The sequence below is a fragment of the Populus alba genome, chromosome 8 (assembly GCF_005239225.2).
Source record: "Populus alba chromosome 8, ASM523922v2, whole genome shotgun sequence".
Lineage (NCBI taxonomy): Eukaryota > Viridiplantae > Streptophyta > Magnoliopsida > Malpighiales > Salicaceae > Populus > Populus alba.
In genome coordinates, this window is record NC_133291.1 from 7,994,494 (window position 1) to 8,018,077 (window position 23,584).

The following is a 23,584-nucleotide window of genomic DNA, read 5'->3' on the forward strand; positions in this document are numbered from 1 at the left end:
CCTGATTTGCTTCAAACTAGTAAATCGCCGTGAAACAAAAAAGAAAAAAACCCTTCACCAACAGGAATCAATTTGGAAATGATCTCCAATTATTTTGTCTTGGCACTAGCGCGCTGCTTATGGACAAAAGCCGTGGCTGCTTTGAAATGTTTTTGGTTTTGATTTTCTCAACATAAGTTGGGCACATCACAAAATCACATAGTGAATCTGGAGGTATGAAAGGGTGGGTCCCTCCTCGCCAGAAAGACAATAAAATCAAAAAACCATTATCTGGTGATAATCAAGATAGTGTCTAAGATGGATGTACCTGGAAACAGGAAGCGCATTCGGCCTTAATTGCTCACCTACCCAATGAGGTATTTGTCAAAAGACTTGACTAAATTGGATGGTCATGGCCTGACTCTCTGTTTATTGGTTGAATTTCTTTACCAGTTCGTTCCGACTCTGTGCATCTATTAATTTTTTTTTTTTTTTTTTTACACTCCAGGGAAGGTGGATGGGGGAAAAGCTGCATCCCAGAGGACCCATGCACTGTAGGATTCTTTTAAATTTAAAATACCCTCTTTTTTTTCTTTTTTTTTCCCCGTCTAAATTTCCATTGTCTTCGATCTGCAATGTTAAAGAAAAAATAAATCATAAAAAGAAAAAAATAATTACAAAATACAGATGGCCAAGTCGGCTAGCAAACAACGAGAGACATGGGACCTCCTCGGTCATCAGTGCCCGGTGCCTGCCGGTGACCTGAAGGGTTGAACCGTTGAGGCCATTCTAATGATTCTGATCAATGGCTTCCAGGATCAAATAAATGAGAATTAAGCTCTTCCAGGTGGTAACAGTTTACCCCTTGGACAAGTCTATACATAAAAAGGAAAAAATTGTCCATATAAATCTTGCAAACTGATGTGACAAGGGGGGTGTGGTGTAATGTTTTGTTAAATAAATGTCTTGTGAAATCATTATGTTTAATGTTGTTTCCGTTAGCAATACTAGTGTTTGTTTCATGTTAGGCACGTGATTGCTTTGAATTTTATATATCCTGACTATAAAAGCCAAATAATATTCTTTAATTCTTGGATACCCAAAATTAATTGCATTAAATACTCGATAAATTGTATAAAGAGTTCATGCAGAATGTTAATTGGAAAAATTAAATAAATTAATATTCATATAATGATTTTTAGATTTTCAAAATACTCAAAACACATGAAAATTAAGATATCATATTTTTCAGTTTAATTGAAAAAAGATATATGATGTGTCAAATTGACAAAAGTAGTGGCTTTCCACATTCAATGAGCGCAGAAGAAATGTTGCCTCTGAGCTTCATGGATTATGAGCGGTACGATTAACAAAATAAAGTGTCGCGTTTTAAATGGGTTCTGTTGCCACGGAGCTTTTCTTTCTGCTATTATTGACAGATTTTTAACGTTGTCCGATGTTTGATCCAAATAGTTGCCCCACTGTTTTATATTGTAGTTGAAATTAATGGTTGGAGAAAGAAAAAACATGACAGAAGCGTCTCCCATATCTGAAGCGTCTAAAAGAAGAGGCGGATTTGATTGAGCAGAGCTACGAGGTGAAAATCAGGCCATATGGTGTAGGTGTAGCAGACGACGTATCCAACCACACGGCTGATATTGTTGAATCTCAACTTAAACGTAAATACTAAGAATGGTTATGGGGTGGTGATGGAATAGAGGTTCAGCTTGATTGGAACTAGAAGCTCCGCATCCCCTCTAGAAATGCACGTATTTCTCTGGTTGATGCAGCATGGAGGAGTCGTCACTGTTAGGTTACAGATTGAATGTGGTTATCTTTGGATGATGTTTGTGCTCGTTGCCATTGTGAATCACTGTGAATCCAATTGAAAATTAAATACTATATTCTTTAATTTAATCAAAAACAATTTATTACATGTCAGATAAATCACACTTGCAGTCCCTTTGAACTTCAGATTTTGGTTATTAATTCTTGAATGATGATTTTTTTTTATTATTATTTACATAGATGTTTAGGTTAGTTTATGCGTACCTTGATTAATTTTATAGGTCCTGAAATTAACAATTATATAAATTTTTAGTTGTCTTAAGATTTATATGAAACTTGAACTAATTAAGTAAATATAAAACCCTACTAATTCTCTCAAGATTAATGATGAATTTACACTTGCAAACTCGTGCTCTTAATTCATGATTCCTGCATCCATTAATGTAAATTAACTTGATAGTAACACATGCAACCACAATCAATAGCTCGGGAGTTGCTATGTCGAGAATTATAGCTTAAAGATTAAAACGATCAAAATCTAAAACTTTTAAAAAATCACATGAATACATGATGCTAGTAACTTGTGTTCAAGTGAGGTAAGTCGATGAATATTGTTTAAGTATACATGCTCCCTATGAAAAAAAAAGAGGAGAGGATATACCCTAATTGAAGTTAAACCTTATGTAAATTAACAAAAGAGGGACGTTAATCTTTACCTAATATGCTTTTCAAATTCACGTGAACTTGTATTTTGAGTGAGTTAATCCACTATTGAATGCTGTAATTTAATAATTAAAACTTTTTTCTCTTTTTGAATAACTATAAACTTTTCAAAAAAGTGCACCAGGAGTTTTTTTTTTTTTTTTAAATCCGGGCATTACATTGACAAAATGCTCCAATCCTAGTTCGATGCATTTTGTCTTTACTGTATATATATTTTTAAATAAATATACCTAATTAGTCACGCTCGTCCTTCGAGAATAGTTTTCAGGTGGATCCTACTACCAACGCCAGGAAAGTTCCTCGAAGGATTTCTTCCTTTATCGTCGAACCCGTGATATTTCAGAGCAGCACCCTTATCGTTGGTTGTCAGTTTGTACTCCTTTTCTGTTGAGAAACAGAGTGGCAATAGTTGCATTATCATTACAACCGTGCCACGACTACATCCACCACGATTAATGGAAACTAATGTTTATATACACTTTAGTTTTGTTTTGGAGCATTATAGTTGTTTTTTAAAATTATTTTTTATTTAAAATATATATTAATAATATTTTTTATTTTTTAAAAATTATTTTTAACATTAGTATATATTAAAATAATTAAAAAACACTAAAAATATATTAATTTAAAGTTAATAAATAAAATTTAAATTTTTTTAAAAGTACTTTTAAAACACAGAAACAAACAGGCCATTAATAGTCATCAAGACAATGAATTTTTATACAAACACTAACTAAATATTTGTTTTGTTTTTTGAAATATTTGTTTTGGTTAAAAATATATTAAAATAATTTTTTTAATTTTTAAAATTTATTTTTCTAATTAATAATATTAAAAATAACAATAAACACGGTTAGTCGGTTGCGCAGCACACAATAACTTCTAAATTGTACCCGTTATTACAAGGGTCAATGTGAAGACAAAATCAGGAGAAGCATCTTCTAAATATCTTTCGAGCCCCACATGGTTGACACTATTCATTTTTTTTTACGCCTTTTCATCCACTATAGTTGTGGTTCTTCCGAAAAGAAGAGAGAACTATCCAAGTCCCTTTCCTCCCTTTGTTTCGCAAGAGGAGAACACATTATTTGACTAAAGCATCCAATGGTAGATAATCTCAGATTATTATAACCAGGAAATAAAGGTGCCCATAAGCTCGTTCCATCAATACGATAGATGTGGACACTTGGCGGTGAATACATACCACTTGCCTTTTTAAAAGGGCTCCCACAGGAGGAGAAACCCGTGATTCAGTCCTCGAATGTCTTATTTTTTCTCGTATAATTAATTTCCACCTGTCACAGTCACACTCGCAAATTGCAGGGAACCACGCGTTGTTGGCCGACTTTCTATTTTAATCTACTGGATGAAGAAATTTCGGACTTCAACTTCTGTAAGAGCTGGCACGTGGGGGCGTGGTTCCAGCTTTGAACGTGTCTCTTTCTCTATTTTAACTCCTCACCATATGTGAATGCTCTCGTAAGTCGAAGGCATCTTACACTAACTCTTAAACTATGCTTAACGGAATAGTTTATAATTTTACAGATTTATTTTACTTCAAAAATAAACTTATTTTAAAGGTGCTTTCACCAGCCAACGGATCAATCTCCGAAGCCTATCATATTGATAAGAAATGAAAATCTACCTTGGTAAATATCTCTTGCGCTTTATAAAATAAAAGTTGCTCCAGTTAAATGAAGTGCGATTTTTTTTCTTCAGTACAGGAATCCTCAATGGTGACTTCTCATCAAGCATTTTTTTATAGAAGAATCCATCAAGCGTTCGAAAAGATTCTCTGTTTTCAACTATTATAATCCACAATTTAACATTATTAATATTGCCACTCCTGGGAAAGCTTCCTAAGCAATTGGGATTATAATACACCGTATTCACTAATTATATAAAAAATATTTTTTATATTAGAGAATGATATAAATTATATTTTAAAATTTTATTTAAAATTTAAATTAATAAATTTAAATAATTTTTTAAAATAGTACAATAACCTCATCAGTTAAAATGATTATAACCATTCATAACTCTACATTAAAATGAAAGGCCAGTGAGGTCATTTTACAAATCAACATTTTAAAAATACTATACAAAATCAAATAATGAAGTTACTAGATTTTTTATAAAAATAAAACCTTTTATATTGTCATTAAATTCACTCCTGACATCTACTTATATAACTCTGAAAGTATACTTGATTGAAATCCAATAATAACAATTCATTTGAAAGAAAAAACAACACTTACAAAATAATAATTTTCATGATATAAAGCCACTCATTAAAAAAAATCAATTTTACCAATACAATCTTGTCTTTTCCATTGATATGAAGTATGAACAGTTTTCCCATCAAAAACTACAGAGACAATCTACAATCGCACCTGGAAATTGGAATGAACCTGTGAGCATTGATTTCCGTAGGATTATTCGATGCTTCCAAACATTAATCTCTTACTCGTGTGACAGTGGGACTTAAGAGTAATATCAAATTAGATCCCTCTTTTATATGAGTGGCAGAGCGCCTAAAACTTCCGGCTTCTCTTATATACACCAGTGGCGGAGCTTCTAAAAATACCGGCTCCCTTCCGGGAAAACACAAATAAATTCCATTCCCTTTATTGGTTTTAGAGGCCTGTGCGGTGTTGAATATGGATATGGGCTTTTACCCTTCGATTTAGGTTTTGTTTTGATCCATTGGGTTATTGCTTTCACAATATCAGGCTCAATAGTTTCGTTGTTTCATAGAATTGATATCGATAAATACGATTCCAGCAGCTTTAGAGGTGTTCTGTTACCTTTTTCTTGGTAGGGGGCCATAGAACTTATTATTATTATTATTTGTCCTTTGTAACCAACAGCTGAGATTTCTTAAGAATTCAAATCTAAAACAGTTGTTTAGAACCTCGTTGGAATTTGTCGTCCTTCATAGCATTATAGTGGATGCGCAGAGGACAGTCAGAGAAATGCAGTGGACCTAGACAGCTTTCACGAAGGACTTTACTAGATCAAAAGGAGGAATCAGAGAAATGCAGTGGACGTAGACAGCTTTCACGTAGGACTTTAAATGATTTTGAGTAGATCAAAAGAAGGAATTAGAAGGTTTAGAAGCTCACAGAGGAGAAAGGAAAGAAAGAGGGAGTTAGAGAAATAAAGACAAGAAATGCTGACAGGAATTTTATGGATTAGCTGTTTCATATCCGGATATCATGCCAATCAATTAAAATTTCTTTAATGAAAAAAAACATCTGACATTTAACTTTTAAGAGAAAATATTTAGTTCAAGAAGTTATCATCTAATATTATTACCAATAAATATCCTAATTAATCAATATATATTTCATGATATGGAATAGGTCATGCAAAAAAAAATATATTATTACTTTTTAAACGTGTCCTATCATGAAAGCAGATTGCATTGTTGATTTTTTTTAAAATTGCTAAGAGTTTCTTCTTTCGTTTTTTTTTTTTTGTATTTTCATATCATGTTATTGACTCTAGCATCATTAAATAATATCTATGAATTTTTTAACACTTGTGTTCGTAAATATTGCACAAACCAAAAAAAATATGATATTCATGACTCTGACATAGTGAATAAGTTCGCAAAACTTTAATTTTTTAAATGAAGAAGAATCAATTTTTATATGCCTTTTTCTTTTTATTTACCCTTTTTATTATGTAATCTTTTTAGACAAGAATAAAAAAAGCATTGCAAAACATATTTGCATTTAATAGTAATGATCCACGGATTGAGCATATAGTAGTAGAAAAAAACAAAACACAAACAGAGAGAGAGAGAACAAAGTGCGAGGGACAAACAAACAAATCAATAAAAATCCCTAATTTTTTCTAGAATTTTCTAATATAAAAAAAAAATTTGTTTAACCGGATATCAAAACAAAAGAGAATAAAATATAAGGGGAAGGCATAAGGGTATGTTTTGCTAAACACACCCTTAACCAAAAGTAGCTTGGTATGGTTGAGTTTGAGGCCCGGACTCGGCCTTTTTTTTATTGGGCTGGATCTAGCCCATTTGTATGGGCTGGGTTAGACCTTGCAACCTAGCCTAGTTATTGGTCCAAACCAATAACCCCGCTGGCTTTCACCTACAAGCGTGCGTGAACAATTCACGCACGCTTACTACAGCCACAGGATAATTAAAATGCAAGGAGGGAACAAAGAACTTACCTCGTCTGCAAGCATTGCTGGAGGCGAAAACTGAGAGTAGCAACGGCTTTGGACAATGACCTCCTGCTCCTGCTCCTCTCTCTCTTTTTTTTGCTTGATCATTCTCTCGTTCTCCTCTGGTTTCTTCCTTTGTTTTTTTTTCTGGGTTTTTCTCTTTTTCTCTTTGGTTTTTTTCCTTGTGTCCTTGTTTCCTTTGTTCTCTCAGTCTCTCATCCTCCTGCGTGTTTTCTCTGTCCTTTTTTCTCCCCTTCCTGATGGCTGCTTCGTGTTTTTTTATAGGGGACTCTGTGTGGTAGTCTTTTAGCCCGGCTCTTCCTTCATGGGAGGAGGATAAGGCTTCTCTGCGCATCGGTATTTGACAAGGACTCAGATTCCCGGAGTCCTGCCATTGCAGGGGTCTTGGTGGTGGTTTGTTCCCCGCCTCCATGACTTGCCAATGGTGGGAATGGTCTAGAAAGGTGGTGATGGCAATCGTGGAGATCGCATTGCACGTGTGGGTGGTCTGATCAGCGTTTTTTTTTTTTCCAGGGATTTTCCTCTGTTTTCAGAGGAAGAAGATGATGAACAAAATCGAAAAACGGCGCCGTTTCTAGACTGGGGCGGTCGTTTTTCAACCGGGTCCTCCAAGGTTGAACATTATTTTAATTGGGCCCCTGGACAGAGTTGTATTTAAACCCTTGCATTGCGGTGCCTTTTACAAAACGGTATTTGAACTTTAATCTCTTGTAATTATAATCTAAATTAGCTCAAAAATTTTATATTGCTTCAATTATGCCCCTGATCTCATTAATTAAACTATTTCTAAGTTTAATTAAATCCTCAAACTTATCAATTCTTCAGTTAAAAATCTCGATATCATTAATTAAACCGAATCAAAGTTTAATTAAAACCCTAGACTTGTCAATGCTTTCAATTAAGCTTATAATTTCATTAATGAAACTAATTTAAAGTTTAATAAAGTCCTCAATCTTATTAAATTTTTTATTTTTTATAATTAAAATTGGCTCCCAAACTTGTAAATTTTATCTTGATTAAATCATCAAAACTTTCAATTTGTGTTATCTTGATCCAAACCTTAATTTTTCTTCATTTGTTGGTGAATTTATGTTGTAAAAAATTGAATTATAAGAAACACGCAGGTCCAAAAAATTAAAGCAACCTCAAAACCCTCTGTAATTACACAACACTCTCTGTCTCCTGCTATATACTCTCCTTAAAAACCCCAACCCTTCCTCTCTGATCCTCTACAGCACGAGCAGAGCTGAAACCAGGCACATTCTTATCTCGGTGAGTCAACTTGGATCCTGCAATCAAATCGCCCTTGTATTTCACTTTCATTTTTCTGTCTCGATCTACTTGACCCCCTGCCGCTTTGGTATTCAGCTTGTCGTTAAATCTTATTTCTACTGGCTTGTTTTCAATAAAAATTGAATTATAAGAAACACGCAGGCCCGAATGACACGGATGAAATTGAATTTTTTTAAGGAGGCCCAGGTCATAAAAGAGAGAAAAGGAATCAAAACAAGAGAAAAAATATATATATAAAGAGAAAAACATGAGTGTTGTGAATGAACAAAGCAATCCTTCTCAAGTTCTCACGGGCTTAAAACGGCCCGGGTTCCACGATGTATAAAAGTAGGCCCTGTTAGAGCTAAAGCTCCTCTGTGCCAGGGATTGGGTCAGGATTTTGTCCGACTCGATAAAGAATATCATCAATTTAAGGTTTCCTTTTGAGTCCGACCATTGCTTCCGTTTTCTTTTGTTTCTTACATTCCGTTGGTTGCTTGCAGTGGCGGAGGTAGGGGGAGCCCTGCAAGAAAATGTTTTTTTACAGCCTCTCCTTTATAAATATTTATGATTTTAATAAAAATAACTAAAGGTTTTTAATTTGGCCTCCTAATATTTTATTCTTGTTCCGCCCCTGGTTGCTTGGCTATACTCATTAAAGGAATCTTCATGCATAAAACATAATATTTAATATGGGACAAATGGTTAATCTATTTTTATTGGGGAAAAAAAACTAATTTAGCTGTTGAATTCGCAATACCATTTTTTTCCTGTAACAATCAAGCATTTTATTTTATATCGAGGCTTAGGTGCTTAATCTATACTCCACTACGTGTGTCCTTATGTGTGCGTGTATTTGTATTTATATTCTTTTTTAAATATGGTTTTGTTATCATAAATGAAAAATCTGAAACTAAAATGGAGGAATTAGAATGACATTTTAATTTTAATATCGTGTATAAAATAGTGACAAAAAATCAAAATAAAACTTAGTATATTAATTCCCTGTTTTAAAAATAAAATAAAATAATGGTTAATTACAAAATAATTCATTAATAATGGTGATAGTAAAAATAATAAAGATGATTATATTGGTGTAGGAGAAGGATGGTGGGAGCAATGATATTATAATGATAATAATAAGATATTTTAAAATAATTAATGATAGTATAAGGTGGTGGTGGGAAAAAAAAAGATCGGGATAGTGGAAAAGTGACAGAGATGAAAGAGTAGCGTTATATAATAATAATAATAATAATAATAATAATATATTTTATATTTAAAAAAATGTTATCCTCTCCCTACAATCATGATAATGAATGAGGTAATTAATTAATGATAGGTGGAAGAAGTAGTTAATAAATAGTGAATAAAAATGATATTTTTTAAAAAATCAATCAGGATACTTGTTTTTATTCCCACCTTTTCTATGAAAATAAAACTATATTTAATTTTATTTTGCTTTCTCACTCTTCATTTCTACCAAATACTAATAAAATAGGAATAAAACTTATGTTCTCATTCTCGCCATTTCATTACTTGTTACCCTACAACACCTCAAGGTAAATTGATTTTAATTTCATGAAGTTTGTGAGACTACAATTTAGTTTATAATCTTCTACAAACTTCATATGAAATATAAGTTGTATGATACTAAATCCAACTTTTAAAATATTGATAATTGACATTTAACAGTTATTTCAACCTTCAGGTACTTTCGGAAAGCAAATGTAGGCGATTTGATGCAAACTAAACTCTAATAACAGAGCATTCTTAATTGTTTTAAGAACTAAGGTCCAAACTACATGCTTCTTGTGTTTCAAGATTCAACGCTGACGATTTCTCCTCTTAATCCAACCATTCAAGGGAGTGCAAAATGCCACTCAGAAAACGAAGAAACGTCTTCCCTTCCCCAGTTACAGTACATTATTTATCCAGTCTGAGAAAGTGATTATTTGTAGCGCGGATTATTGGTTTTACAGGAATCCCTTCTCCTGGAAACTCTTGATGCAGTCATCAAACATTTCTTCCAGTGCTTTGAAAGGAGGGAACCCCAACGCGGCAATCTTGGTGGTGTCCATGCTATGCGGATTGCTGTCTCCTTTCTGGCTGCTACACCTACAAATACAACGCCACATTCAATTAGACGATCATCGGAAGGAAGATCAACAAATGTTAAGAAGAAATCTACGTGGGATTGTTGAAATGCTAGTAGGAATACTGCTAAAAAGAAGTAAATTAACTGCATCATGTTATCATGTTGACTCCACAATGGACTTGACAGCTAGCCTAGCATTCTGGTTGATGCTTATTGATTAACTCACTTGTTTTCATATGGATAGGATGGATATTTGGCCCTGAGCATCTCAATGATCTCTGACCAGTGAGCTACTGAGCCTGAACATACGAGCCTGCCTGATGCTTTCTTATCCTCCATTGCTAAAATGTGAGCAGCAACCACATCATCTATGTGCACGAATCCGATTGTCATGTTTGGATATTCGCCTCGCAGACCTGGGAAAAAAGTGGTGCAAGCTTTATTGGAAAAAAGAAGAAATACCGCAAAGAATAAATGTGGTATTTGAAGTGGCATCTAACCCTCCATTGTCTTTTAACTCGGACTATATGTTAAACAAAAAAATTCTAATGCTTTTGGGGCCCTATCTTTCCGCGGCTGGGATCTTTATACAAAGGAGCAGGATTACTATATACAGAAAAATATTGAAAAAGTTATTGTTTTGTAATTAGCATTTTGGATATGCATTTCATTAATGTGTTATTAGGGGCTGCTTAAATAACAAATGAAATTCCAAAACATGCATGTAAAGGATCTTGCTGATCGTTATTTTGCTACGGAATACAAACTAGCTGAACTTTCCAGCCCTTTACAAAAAAAACGAGCAAGATCCTTTAAATATGTGTGTGTGTTTGTGGTGTGACGTTTGACATTTTATTGCATGTACTAGAAAACAAAACCTTTAACAATGGCCAGTATCAAGAGCAATGTGCTGGTTGGTTGTGGTGCAAGCAGTGGACCAACTACATAGGAGGGATTAACCACCACAAGATCAATGCCATTTTCCTTCGCTGCTCTCCAAGCCTCTTTCTCCCCTATAGTTTTTGCATATGCATACCAAAGCTACTAGCAAGAAAGAATTCATTAGAAAATCAGTCACTGTGAAAAGAATGGGTTTGATGGGGGAGGGGTGAGAGATGATCAAAGATAGATGTTCCCTTCATGATTTTCAATAATTCCAATTTAATTAGGCAGATTGATTTTTATCCCTCCCTCTAATATTTATCTATTCTCCTATTGTTCATCTGATTCATACATCATGACAAACAGACCCTTAAATTGGTGAGTTGCAGTGTTTATTGATGATACAAAGTAGAAAATGTTATTACATCGTAGCGTTTGCAATATTCGGGATCGCTCCAATGCGATTCGTTAAGAGGAGAAACTTGTTGGACGTCGTCACGGTATCTTATTGACGAGCAGGAAGAGGTGAGGACAACTCGTTTCACGGTGTTAGCCTTCGAACAGGAGTTCAGCACGTTCAAGGTGCCATTGATACATGGATCTATCAACGTTGCCTGCAAAATATTTAGCAGTAAATAAAACAAAAACAGTCAACATCACCATGGTACAACGAAATATACACCAAGATACCTTGAGTACAAACTATTTATCGATATTTCACTTTTATCCCATGCATGATTCATCATTTCTTTGTGTTAATTATCCTTCTAGCAGTCACAAAAATTTCAAAATCATTAAACCTGCCTTTGATAATTCGGTCAACCCGCTTTTCAAAATGTTTCTCAACTGTTTTTTAACATGAAAAAACATTAAACTAATATTATCAAGATTTGAGAGGATAAATGAGAAGAAGATGAGAAAAGGCACAAGAAAAGGATGAAAAAAGTTAGCTTTCCTAACTATTTGAACATTTGGGGTATTATAGAAACTCTTAGGAATCTATAGGGGTAATTTTATGCAAAGTTTAAACTATAACATTGGTGAATATGAGTGAATCGACTAGGATAGAAAGGAGGTTTACTTTTCATTGTGTATTTTTGAATCTATGCAGTGGCTGAGACTGTTATTAGTAGTGTCATTTTTATGATCATATATGCCATGTATAGTTTAATATAGATATTTAGATTAGCTTGTAATTATATATAAGCTTTTAATAGCTCTAAAAAAACTTTAATTTATTATTATTAAAAATAAATTTAAAATCTAACCAATTAAATTACTTTCAAATTTAATATTTCTCTGATTTTGAGCAACGAAAAAGGAAACAGACCCAGCTACTAATAGGTTGGAATATGGAGATTTACCTGGATATTATCGTCGTGAGGAACAAGCACCGGTGATGCAGTATGAAACACCCCATCAACACCTTGTATAGCCTCATCAAAGCTGCCTTCTTCCAACAAATCAGCTTTGAAAATCTTCAGTCTCTCCTTGGCTCCATCAAACTCCCGAAGCAAACCAACCTTTCCAACATCGCCTGTAAAAAAAAAAAAGTTTGGTATTTATCACTAAATTTTTTTTATATATATAGTTGATGGCATGGCATAGCATAGCATACTTGATAAAAAAAAAAAATCTAGTACAAATTGTTTCAACCGCGTCACCGGATAAAAATCACTCCAATTAGAATTAGTACCTGGGTCTCTTACCGTGGTCCGTACACGATGGCCTTTCTCAAGCAAGGATTTGACCAAATAGGCCGCTATAAACCCTGTCCCACCTGTTACACAATATTCCGGCATCTCCTCTTCTCCTTTTCTCCCTCTTCTATAGCGTGCTGCTAACAAGGCAGCCTATATATGGTGCTCGCTTGCTCGCCTGTAATCTACGTTTCACCTTTCTGTTCTTTTTAGATAACAATTAGGTGGAGAAGCATGCGGGTAGATGATTCATTCATTGCATCGAGTGTCTATTTATTTATAAAAAATTGTTTATCAACCCACTAATTGGCAAGTTGGTGGATTAGAAATTTAGACATGTTCTCGACTGTGCCACGCAGGGTCAATATGCATGGGCCTATGTTTTGGTCTAGCCCAGTATAGCTAATTGGGCTTACACCCAGGTCTGACAGTAGCCCTGTACTTCTAGATAATTTGCGTAACTAGCATTCTGTAAGAACGCGTTTTCTAAAAATTATAATATTAGATGTGTAAACTCCATAAACAAGGTATTTTTCCCTCTCAAATAACTAACACCTTAAACCCTATTCATTCGCCCTTTCTTTTTTAAAAAAACTACCTGGAATCGGGTGCGACATTCATCACTAGTCAACCTGAATCTATCAAAAATAACATTGTTTTGGGTTTTTTTTTAACATTAAACAATGTTGTTTGGAAAAAAAAAAATAAAGAAGAAAATATCATTTTAATCAATAATAAAAAATATAAAATTAATTTATTTTAAATTTGACCCGGTCAATTCTTAATCAAGTTTAAAACATATCCAGCCCAAGTCATGCTATTTATCAACCTGTCATGCTAGGTTTGCTAAGTCTGCATTCATTACAAAGCATGCTCGTAGTGTATATGTAATAGGACTTGGATATATTAAAAAAAATTATAAATTGAAATAATTTGCATGTACGAATAAAAAAAATCCTTCTCGGAAAGAAAACGAAAACATCAATTGATTTTTTAAAAAAAAAACGAAATTTCATTTGTAAATTTTAAGCAATAATAAATCTGGCAATCTATTTTGAAGCCTTTTTTACAATAAATTATAAATCATATATCGTAAAAAGAGTGACTGAAAACAAAATTCCAATAGACACAGAAATAAAAGGGAAATGGAAAAAGGAGATAAAAATGAAAAGAAAAAAAAATAAAACGGGAAAAAAGAAAGAAGAAAGGCGATGTTGATCGAAGAGCGGAGAGAAACGGGAATCAAATGATACAGTGTACTAGCACAACGAGGAATGAACGTGTGTACGTACACAACACAACACGTGTGATTTCACATTCAAGTGACCCATAGTTGACACGTGACTAATAACAACTAGAGATGGAGCTTGATCGTGGCTGCGGTGGTTGGGAGCTGGTTGCTCCAACCCTCAAAATTATATTCGTTTTATTAAGTGGATGTTTGGTAGTGTGGTTGCAGGTGAGCTTCCTGCAACCACACTACCAGGTGTTTGATTAAAGAAAAAAAAATGTATTTTACTGATAGGACCCATTAATATTTAAAGTTGAAATGCAGATTTTGAGAAGCAGCATTTTGCTGCTTCTCATGCTGAGAATAACGTCAAACAGTGGAGCCATGCTCCACTGCGCACTGTTCACGTGAACAGTTTTTTTTTTTTTTGAAAAACCATGAAAATGAGTTTTATTTTTTTTTTGTTTTTTTTTAAAATTAGTTTAAAAAATTATAATAACGTCATTTATGAAATTTGATCGCAATTCCAGTTATGTTATTGCTGGGTCCGGTCCAGTTAAAAAAAATTCAGTTTTTATTTTTATTTTAATTGTGTTCTATTTAAAAAATTAAAAGGAGATTGCTTGATGACGTAACAAAAGATTCAGTTTTTGTTGTTGCGCGCTTAAGAAACCATGAAAAATATAGTCCTTGTTGGATAGATTTCGCATGTGATGACATTGCACATAGTGTAATGGAATAATAAAAAATATTTGATATCAATATTATTTATTTCATGATGTAATAACAGTAGTTAAATTTACAATATTTAAATTAAAAATCATTAATATAAATAAATATATTTTTTAATTATTTTATAACCTCAATTTGAAAAACATTTTTATTAACCAAACACATTAAACTACTTTTTCTTCAACCTCAATTTCAACCACAGTTTTAACCAAATATCTATTTTTTCAAACCAACCTTAACTAAAAGTACTTTTTATAAAACAATTTTTTTTAAACCACAATCACAAAAACTACTACAATACCAATCACACCCTAAATTTATAGTAGCGAAGGGCACCAATGGCATTTTAAATGTCAAATCCTACCTTGTCGGAGTTCAATCTAGGAAGAGAGTAACAAGTTTTCGACACGTAGATGCTGTTCTCAATTCACATGTCTCAAACCGAATGGAGTGCCAAAAATCCTGGCAACACGTTGTTCCCAACTCAGAACATTCTCCGTAATCTTGGGATATATTGCCTGAATGCAAGCTTGAAGCCACCTCTGATGGATCATCCTGCTCTCAGATGTTGTAGGAATTGGGTTTTATATCTCGTGTTGGGTCTATGCTCCTCCTGATCATATGATCCATGTCTCAAAGTTTAAGCTGCAGAAATGGATACAAAGTTATGATGGATCATATGGCCCAACGTGTCCACAGCAAATTACAATCCAATGACTCAACAAGTCCACAGATTTTACCATTAAATTGGATCTAATATATCCGTGGAGACCAGCAAGATAACATTATTGGACCAAAAATATACAGAGATACCATGCAAGCCTAACTTTGGATTCTACAGATGCACATCGAAGTCTTTTTCTACCCTCTGATGCACCTTTAAGCTAAATCTAGTCCATTGGCCACCAACCAAAATAATAAAATGTACATGAAGGCACACCTCATCTTAACAATGCGTCCCTTCATATTTGTCATATTCTTTTTATATTGGTTATTTCCCTCATATTTATCTTTTTTCCTTGTAAAAATAAAAAATTAAAAGCAATAATAACAAGCTAGAATTTTAAATGAAATCAGAAATTTAATTGTATTTCATTGTATTTAAAATTAAAAAGATAATGTAGATTTAAGGTCAAATTAAAATAATTTTTTAATAAATCTGCATAAAAAATCAAATCTAAAAATATTATTAGATTTTTAACAAGTTAACTTAATCTAATCATGTGCCAAATTAAAAACATAAGGCAGCGCCACAACTATTACGGGAGTAAGATTTTTATGTTGGATCAAGATAAATGTAAATATGCAGATAATCTTAGCCAATAATTGTATATTCTATAATTGTTTTTGAATGAAGTTTTAGTTAATCTCATTTCTGGTTTATAATTATATAATACAGTCACATTTCTAATTATGAAACTCAAAACCTATCAAATCTCTCATTTAATAAAAATAAACAAATGAATGAATGAATATTATATAATATAAGGTAGGTGTGTGTGTGTTTATTTTAAAATTGATAATACATAATGATTCTACACATTTTTCATCGGAAAAGGAAAAACTGGCTTCATAAAGAAGAAGAAACAGCTATTTTCTAAGAAAGTTGTCTTGATGATTCTTCATATATTTGAATCCATCTATAATCACCATTTTACTGATAGCACTAGCAACTTTTTTTTTTTTTGTCTTAATATAAACAATTATGTTATTTGTAAGAAACTTATCATTCATCATAGTTTTGTTTTGACAATTCCCACTACAAAAAAAATAAAAATTCATACACATAAATTATATTTATTGATATTGCAACTAGTGCAAACTAATACCAGTAGAGATTAGCATGATTGTTAATTTTAAGATCCGTAAAATTAATTAAGATACATGCAAATTAACCCAGACATCCACATTAATAAAAAAAATATAAATATAACATAAACAAAAGCAATGAACAAGAGCAATCATTAAAAAAAAAATGTGTACATTCCATTCATCATGTTATGGTAATAACATATTTTTAATTTTTTTTTATTGAGATGATTTTTTTAATATTATATTAGAATTTTAATAGCTTATATCTAGTTAAAAGTTTAAATTTCACTATTCTTATTGTCTCTAATTAAATTTATAAATTTAAATATAAGGTGATGGTGATTTGTAGAAATTTCAAATTTTTTAGAAAGTTAATATAAATTCATTTAAGCTAATATGATAGCTTTATTTTTTGAATTAAAATAGTTTTTTTGAGACAGTATAGTCTTTTACTTAGCAATTATAAAACAACGATTCATATAACTTATCGCAACTTTCTTTTGGTTGATCGGTGAGAATCAATTTATTGAGAAGAGGATCACCATGGGTGAGCATTGTTCAAAAAAAATATGAATTGCCCGAATTACTCGAACCAGTTTGAGCAGTAAATTTATAATTTTTTTGAAGAATGGGTAATTTGGAGAATAAATCCAAGTAAAACAAAAAAATAACAAAAAATGATTTGGGCTGCCCATATTACCCGAATTATATTTTTTGTTTATTTGTAAAATTTTAAAAATAATGTGCTTATAATTTTCCTCAAAACCTAATTTTTCATAGTTAAAACTTTCATAGGGTCTAGTTTTATATTAATTGATTTTTGAAAAAAAAAAATAAAAGGGAACAAATAATGAGGGATGGATAAAAAAATCAGGATAATCCAGGTTATTACCCAATTAATTAAATTAAATTTTTTCATTACATCACTTATAACACTCTTACATTTGGTCTCAACCAATCATCTATCATAAATTTTATTAGATATCAGTAACTTAATATTTATAAGAATTTAATTTATTAATTTAAATAATAACATTATTTCATTTTTGAGTGATTGAGATGTATATCAACGGGGGGGGGGGGGGAATCAACATTTGTAGTACCTATACTTTTCAAAAGTTATCTGGTTGAAATATGAGAATTATTTATTAATAAGTAGTATTTCTTTTGAAAAGAAAAGAAAATTAAAAGCATGCTCTACTTTGATTTTTCTTTTCCTTCCCCTGCTTTAATGGATTTTGCATTAATTTGTCGAGTTGCAGTTGTGGAAGTGAAAACACTTTTATGCTGATGTGTTTTCTTAATTTTCTCTAACCTGGTCAGCCGTAGCTTTCAAATGTTAGACGGCAGTTGTTAAATGATCTCGGGAAAAGGTCCCACATCTTAATTTTCTCCACTTCTTTACTATAAACAACTTTCGATAAAACATTCCGTTGCCGATGTTATATATTATTTTATAAAAAAATCCGATCTCATACTAATTAACTAATTAAATGCTAATTAAATGTTAAATCAATTAGTTATATATTGGTTCTATAACAAACCTATCACATCAATAAAATTATTGAAAGGTCTAGTTTTTTTTTTTTATATATATTTTTTATGATTGCTTCTTTAGTGATTTTTTTTTTATATATGACAATAAGATATATTAAAAAAAAAAATCAAAAGAGAATGAGATTTTATTATACTTCTCATCTCAATACACCATTCACTTCAATATATTTTTTTTCCTTCTTGTTTTTTTATTTTTTTTAATTTTAATTTTATCATTCAACATTGTATTTATTGAGGATTGATTTTCATGATTTTTTTTCAATTTATTTTTTATAAGGTTATTCTAGTTTAATGACCTAAATCATGGATTTGACTGGTTAACTTGAGGGTTTTTTTTTAATTGATTTTTTTCTCTTGATTTTATCTTTAACATTGATCAGTTAATTGAAAGTTAAGTTTCATAATTTGTTTTAATTTGCTTTCTATGAGATTATCTTTATCTCATGATTTAGGTTATGAGTTTGACAGGTTAACATGAATCAACCCGAGTTGTTTTTTTAATTGATTTTTTTTTTAATTTCAATTGCATCCTTTAACATTAGGTTTATTAAGAATTAAAATTTATAATTTATTTTAAATTGTTTTCTATTAGGTTTTTTTGATCTCATAACCCAAGTTGTTGGTTGGACATGTTAGCCCGAGTTGATTAGGGTCATTTTTTTTAATTAATTTTTTCTATTTCATCCATCAACATTAAATTATTAAAAACTAAGCTTCATAATTTATTTTGATTTGATTTCTCAAGAGTTATTATGGTCATGTGACTTGGTATGTAAATTGACAGATTAACTCGAATTGACCCTAATTTAATCCAAAATATTGTCATCTTAATATTTACAAAAAAATATCATCTTGAATATCTATTTTGAGTTAAATTATGTTTTTATTGATTGTTTAGATTGCATTTAAATTGATCAAGTTAATCAGGTCATATCGGATTAATCTTCATACGATTAAGTTTTTTTTTCCTCTTAGAAAAACATTAACAATACCTAAATGTTTTTTATGTTAAAAAAATTAATTCGATCCGTAGCTATAGACATAACAAATGATAATAATTTAGTATTTATGTAAATGTCATTACTCCATCCAACTTCAATATTTCTTTGAAACTTTGCTAAATAACTCAACTAATAATTACTAGCTAAGTACTCTATATCTTTTGATTTTTATATAATATAGTTTCTATTTATTAAAACGAATATTAGTCATTTGATTTAAATAATACAGAACAAAAACTATGATTGATTAAAGAGCGAAAAGAGACGAACAAAAAAGGCATAGGACGGGGATCCTAAAAAGCCTTAAATGGTAGATGTTTAGTTACAAACTGGAAAGGAAAAGAAAGCCAGCAGGAGTTAATAGAGTCGAGTGAGCGTTGAGTGACGTGAGGGCCTCATTTAATCCTCCCATCTGCCTCCTACATTTCCCACGGTCATGTGCCTTTATATCTCCCATCCTCCCCAGCTTCTCCCCTCTCCTGATACCATCAACTCTCTTCCTCTCAAGCAACAATAACTCACTCTCTTCTCATCTCTCACTTTCTTCAATATTTCTTTTTTGTTTGCAAAATAATGCCTCCAATCTCGCCGGAATATTTTTCTAACTCCGTTAAGCTCAAACATGTTAAACTTGGCTACCAATATCTTGTAAAATCACATTCTGTACCTTTTATCGATACCTGTTATGGTTGGTATTCTTATTGAGGTTCTGCGTTTAGGCCCTGACGAAGTCTTGAGCTTATGGAGATCACTTCATTTCGATCTTGTCCAAATTCTTTGCCCATCTTTTCTCATCGTCTTTATTGCCACTGTTTATTTCATGTCCAAACCAAGAACTATTTACCTAGTGGACTATGCTTGCTACAAGCCTCCGGTCACTTGCCGGGTTCCATTTTCTACCTTCATGGAGCATTCCAGGCTGATCTTGAAAGATAATCCCAAGAGTGTTGAGTTTCAGATGAGGATTCTTGAGAGGTCTGGACTCGGTGAAGAGACTTGCTTGCCTCCATCAATTCATTATATACCTCCGAAACCAACTATGGAGGCTGCAAGAGGAGAAGCTGAGCTTGTTATTTTCTCCGCCATGGATTCTCTCTTCAAGAAAACAGGGATTAAACCTAAAGATATCGATATTCTTATCGTCAACTGCAGTCTCTTTTCACCAACACCATCTCTGTCTGCCATGATTATCAACAAGTATAAGCTCAGAAGCAACATAAAGAGCTTCAATCTTTCTGGCATGGGGTGCAGTGCAGGGCTAATCTCTATCGACTTAGCTCGTGATCTTCTCCAAGTGCATCCAAATGCAAATGCAGTTGTCGTCAGCACAGAGATCATCACACCAAACTACTACCAAGGAAATGAGCGAGCTATGCTGCTTCCAAACTGCCTGTTCCGTATGGGAGGTTCTGCAATTCTCTTATCAAACCGCAGGTCTTATCGCTGGAGTGCCAAGTACCGCCTAGTCCACGTCGTACGAACCCACAAAGGCGCTGACGATAAAGCTTACCGCTGTGTGTTTGAAGAAGAAGATAAAGAAGGAAAAGTTGGGATTAATCTATCAAAAGATTTGATGACTATAGCTGGTGAGGCTTTGAAATCGAACATCACCGCAATTGGGCCGTTAGTCCTTCCTGCATCTGAACAGCTCCTGTTTCTGTTAACTCTCGTGGGACGCAAAATCTTTAACCCCAAATGGAAGCCATATATTCCTGATTTCAGGCAGGCTTTTGAACATTTCTGTATCCATGCCGGTGGCCGTGCCGTCATAGATGAACTGCAAAAGAACTTGCAGCTTTCTGCAGAGCATGTAGAGGCTTCAAGGATGACACTGCACCGTTTCGGAAATACCTCATCGTCCTCGCTCTGGTATGAGTTAGGTTACATTGAGGAAAAGGGCAGGATGAGGAGAGGAAATAGGGTTTGGCAGATAGCTTTTGGCAGTGGATTTAAGTGTAACAGCGCAGTTTGGAAGTGTAACAGAACAATTAAGACGCCTGTAGATGGTCCATGGGCTGATTGTATTGATAGGTATCCAGTTCACATTCCTGAAGTGGTCAAGCTCTAGGCGTCAAGATTGGTGGGTTACTTCTTGTTGTTTTCTAAATATCTTCAAAATCTGGGGATTTGCATTCACTTCTCTGATGATCTGCTGTGTTCACTGTTGCAATTGGGAACTATGTATTAATCGTGGAGGGGATTTTGATTAGATTGGCTGCAATTTAGCAGCTAGGAGATGGTGTCAGTGAAAATAAAGCCTATGTTTATAGCTGGATTGCATGCGCAAGTTAACCCCAAGCTTTAATATCCAAGGCACGTAAGAATACCCCATATAAACAGTACTTGTTGTATACAGTATATACTCAACCCGTTTACGTCTCAATAATAATAATAATAATTTGATATCATGTCAAGCATAACAGGTCTGGAATTTGAATTTGAATGAAGGTATGGGTTTTTTTCTTAAAAAAACTGCTGTTCTTACAAATTTCATGCGTACCATGCTATCTACCTGGTGATGCTTTAATTTGGTATGCCCATGAATGCATTGGCACATTTTTTAAGTGAAATATAAAAAATTGTACTTGATAAATATAAACTTTTTAATTATAATTCAAAACAGTTGTTCGACATGAATTACGTGGGTGTCACAATTCATGCGGTTTTCTTTCTTTTTTCTGGTTTTAATTTCCATTTTCAATTATGAACTTCAATAGCTTGTTCATGGAGTTTCTGCTTTAAATTCCTGATATGCGGCCATCACTTAGGTCACAGGATTTTCACTTGTCGGCAACGTGTTAAGTATAACTGTATAAGTAGTAAGAACAAAGTAGACTGTACGTAGTGCCTTTGGACTATAGACCTCGCTGCTGTTAGTCAACGTCTAAGGTAATATCATTCATTAAAATAACCAAAACCCGTGGGAAAAAGTTTTGAAGCCATGCCTTGTAGTACTATAGATTTTAATGGTAAAATTATTATTTTTCTCTTATCTGAAAAATCAAATGAATTGCCTTAAAAGATAAAGTCGTCTTTTCATCACGTGGTTAATTTGTTATTTTTTATTTGTTTAAAAGGAATAGTCTTTTTTTATTTTGTTAATTACAGTAAAATTATTATATTAAACCTAAAATAGTTAAACATCATCAAAAACTTTGATACAGGGGATTATAGAAATTTCATTTTCAAATGAACAGGGTAATGATCCGATTAAACTTACCATCCAAATTTTTTTTTGTCTTGTTTTGCGGGCTTGATAATAATTTCATAATAATTTTTTTGTTATTATTATTTAGCCCTAAAGGCATTTTAATTTTTGTATAAATAAAATAAAAAAGAAAAGAAAAAGTATTGCTAATTAGGAAACGTGGAAAGTAGAGAATGAGAATAAAAAAAGAGAAGTTTGAATGTAGAGATTCCAGATTAGTTGATGTTATTGTTTTTTTATGATATTTTTTATATTAAATAAGTATATTACTATTTTAGAAAAAAATTATGATAACTTTGGAAAAGAGATATATTTCTCATATAAAATTTATTTAAAAAATTAATTTATTTTGTGTATTATTTATAAAAAAATATTTTTTTAGTTTTTAACTCATCTCCAAAAAAATACATAGAGAATAAATAAATAATTTGTAAAATAAAAAGGTATTAATAATTAATTAGTTTTATTATATATATATATAAATAATCGATTTTGGATTATATATGTAGACCTAACACTTTGATTTATGTTTTGAAATTAGGTTGTAAAATACTTTATATAAAGTATTATTTATTTCATGATGTAATAGGAATAATTAATTCTACAATATTTTAAATTTAAAACCATCAATATTAATATATATTTTTTAAATTATTTTATAACCTCAATTTCAAAAGCATTCTTAACCAAACATATTAAACTATTTTTTCTTCAACCTCAATTTCAACCATAGTTTTAACCAAACACCTATTTTTTTAAAACCAGCCTCAACTAAAAGTACTTTTTATAAAAACAACTTTTTTCAAATCACAACCATAAACCGCTATCGCAATACCAAAACACACTCAAATCTGACGGGCTCGCCAGACAAAATTGGGGGAATTAACTTCCCTCATCATCATTAATGACTTGTCACAAACAAGGAATCAAATGAGAAGCACTTTGAGCGAATAATGTACGAGAGTATGATATTATTATTTTTTAAAAAAGATATATTAAAAAAATTAATACAACACATCAAAACAATTTTAAAATATAAAAAATTAATATTAAACAAAAATTTTAAAAAATAAAATTCAATGAAATGTAAGGAGGAAAAGACAAAATACATCCAGATTACAAGGCAAAAAGTCAATGAACGCATAAGGAAAGAAAAAGAGGAATAGGCGAGCCATGTGGAAAATAGGATTGGATTTAAGGGAGTTGCATATTTGATATTCGGGAGATACCCATTTGTTTTGTTGAAAAATAATTTTTTTTTTTAAGTAAATTTTGAGAAAAATGAATTTCAGGAAAGTGAATTTTCAAGAAAGTATTTTTCAATATTTGGTAGTGTAATGAAAATAAATTGGAAAATATTTTCCAGTGTTTGGTTATGTCACGAAA

At 32.2% G+C, this 23,584-nt stretch overlaps 1 protein-coding gene and 1 pseudogene across 1 annotated transcript; one reads left to right on the forward strand and one right to left on the reverse strand.

Annotated features, from left to right (window-relative positions):
- Positions 1-9,715: 9,715 nt before the first annotated feature.
- LOC118039928 (tetraketide alpha-pyrone reductase 2) lies at positions 9,716-12,921 on the reverse strand. The gene is made up of 6 exons (XM_035046760.2): positions 12,654-12,921; positions 12,322-12,494; positions 11,383-11,571; positions 10,954-11,116; positions 10,302-10,491; positions 9,716-10,095 (listed from the first exon to the last, which is right to left on the reverse strand). The coding sequence occupies exons 1-6, from the start codon at positions 12,757-12,759 to the stop codon at positions 9,954-9,956; spliced, it is 963 nt and encodes a 320-aa protein (XP_034902651.1). The 5' UTR covers positions 12,760-12,921; the 3' UTR covers positions 9,716-9,953.
- Positions 12,922-19,448: 6,527 nt separating this feature from the next.
- LOC118039927 (3-ketoacyl-CoA synthase 5-like) lies at positions 19,449-21,439 on the forward strand (annotated as a pseudogene).
- Positions 21,440-23,584: the final 2,145 nt, after the last annotated feature.

What these genes read in the sequence shown, in the direction of transcription:
- LOC118039928 (XM_035046760.2), bottom strand. Translation starts at nt 12,759, where the DNA reads ATGCCGGAATATTGTGTAACAGGTGGGACAGGGTTTATAGCGGCCTAT. An exon ending in CTCACGACGATAATATCCAG is followed by an intron (nt 11,572 to 12,321) that starts GTAAATCTCCAT and finishes AATATTTTGCAG; the next exon opens with GCAACGTTGATAGATCCATG. An exon ending in GATACTGGCCATTGTTAAAG is followed by an intron (nt 10,492 to 10,953) that starts GTTTTGTTTTCT and finishes CTTTTTTCCCAG; the next exon opens with GTCTGCGAGGCGAATATCCA.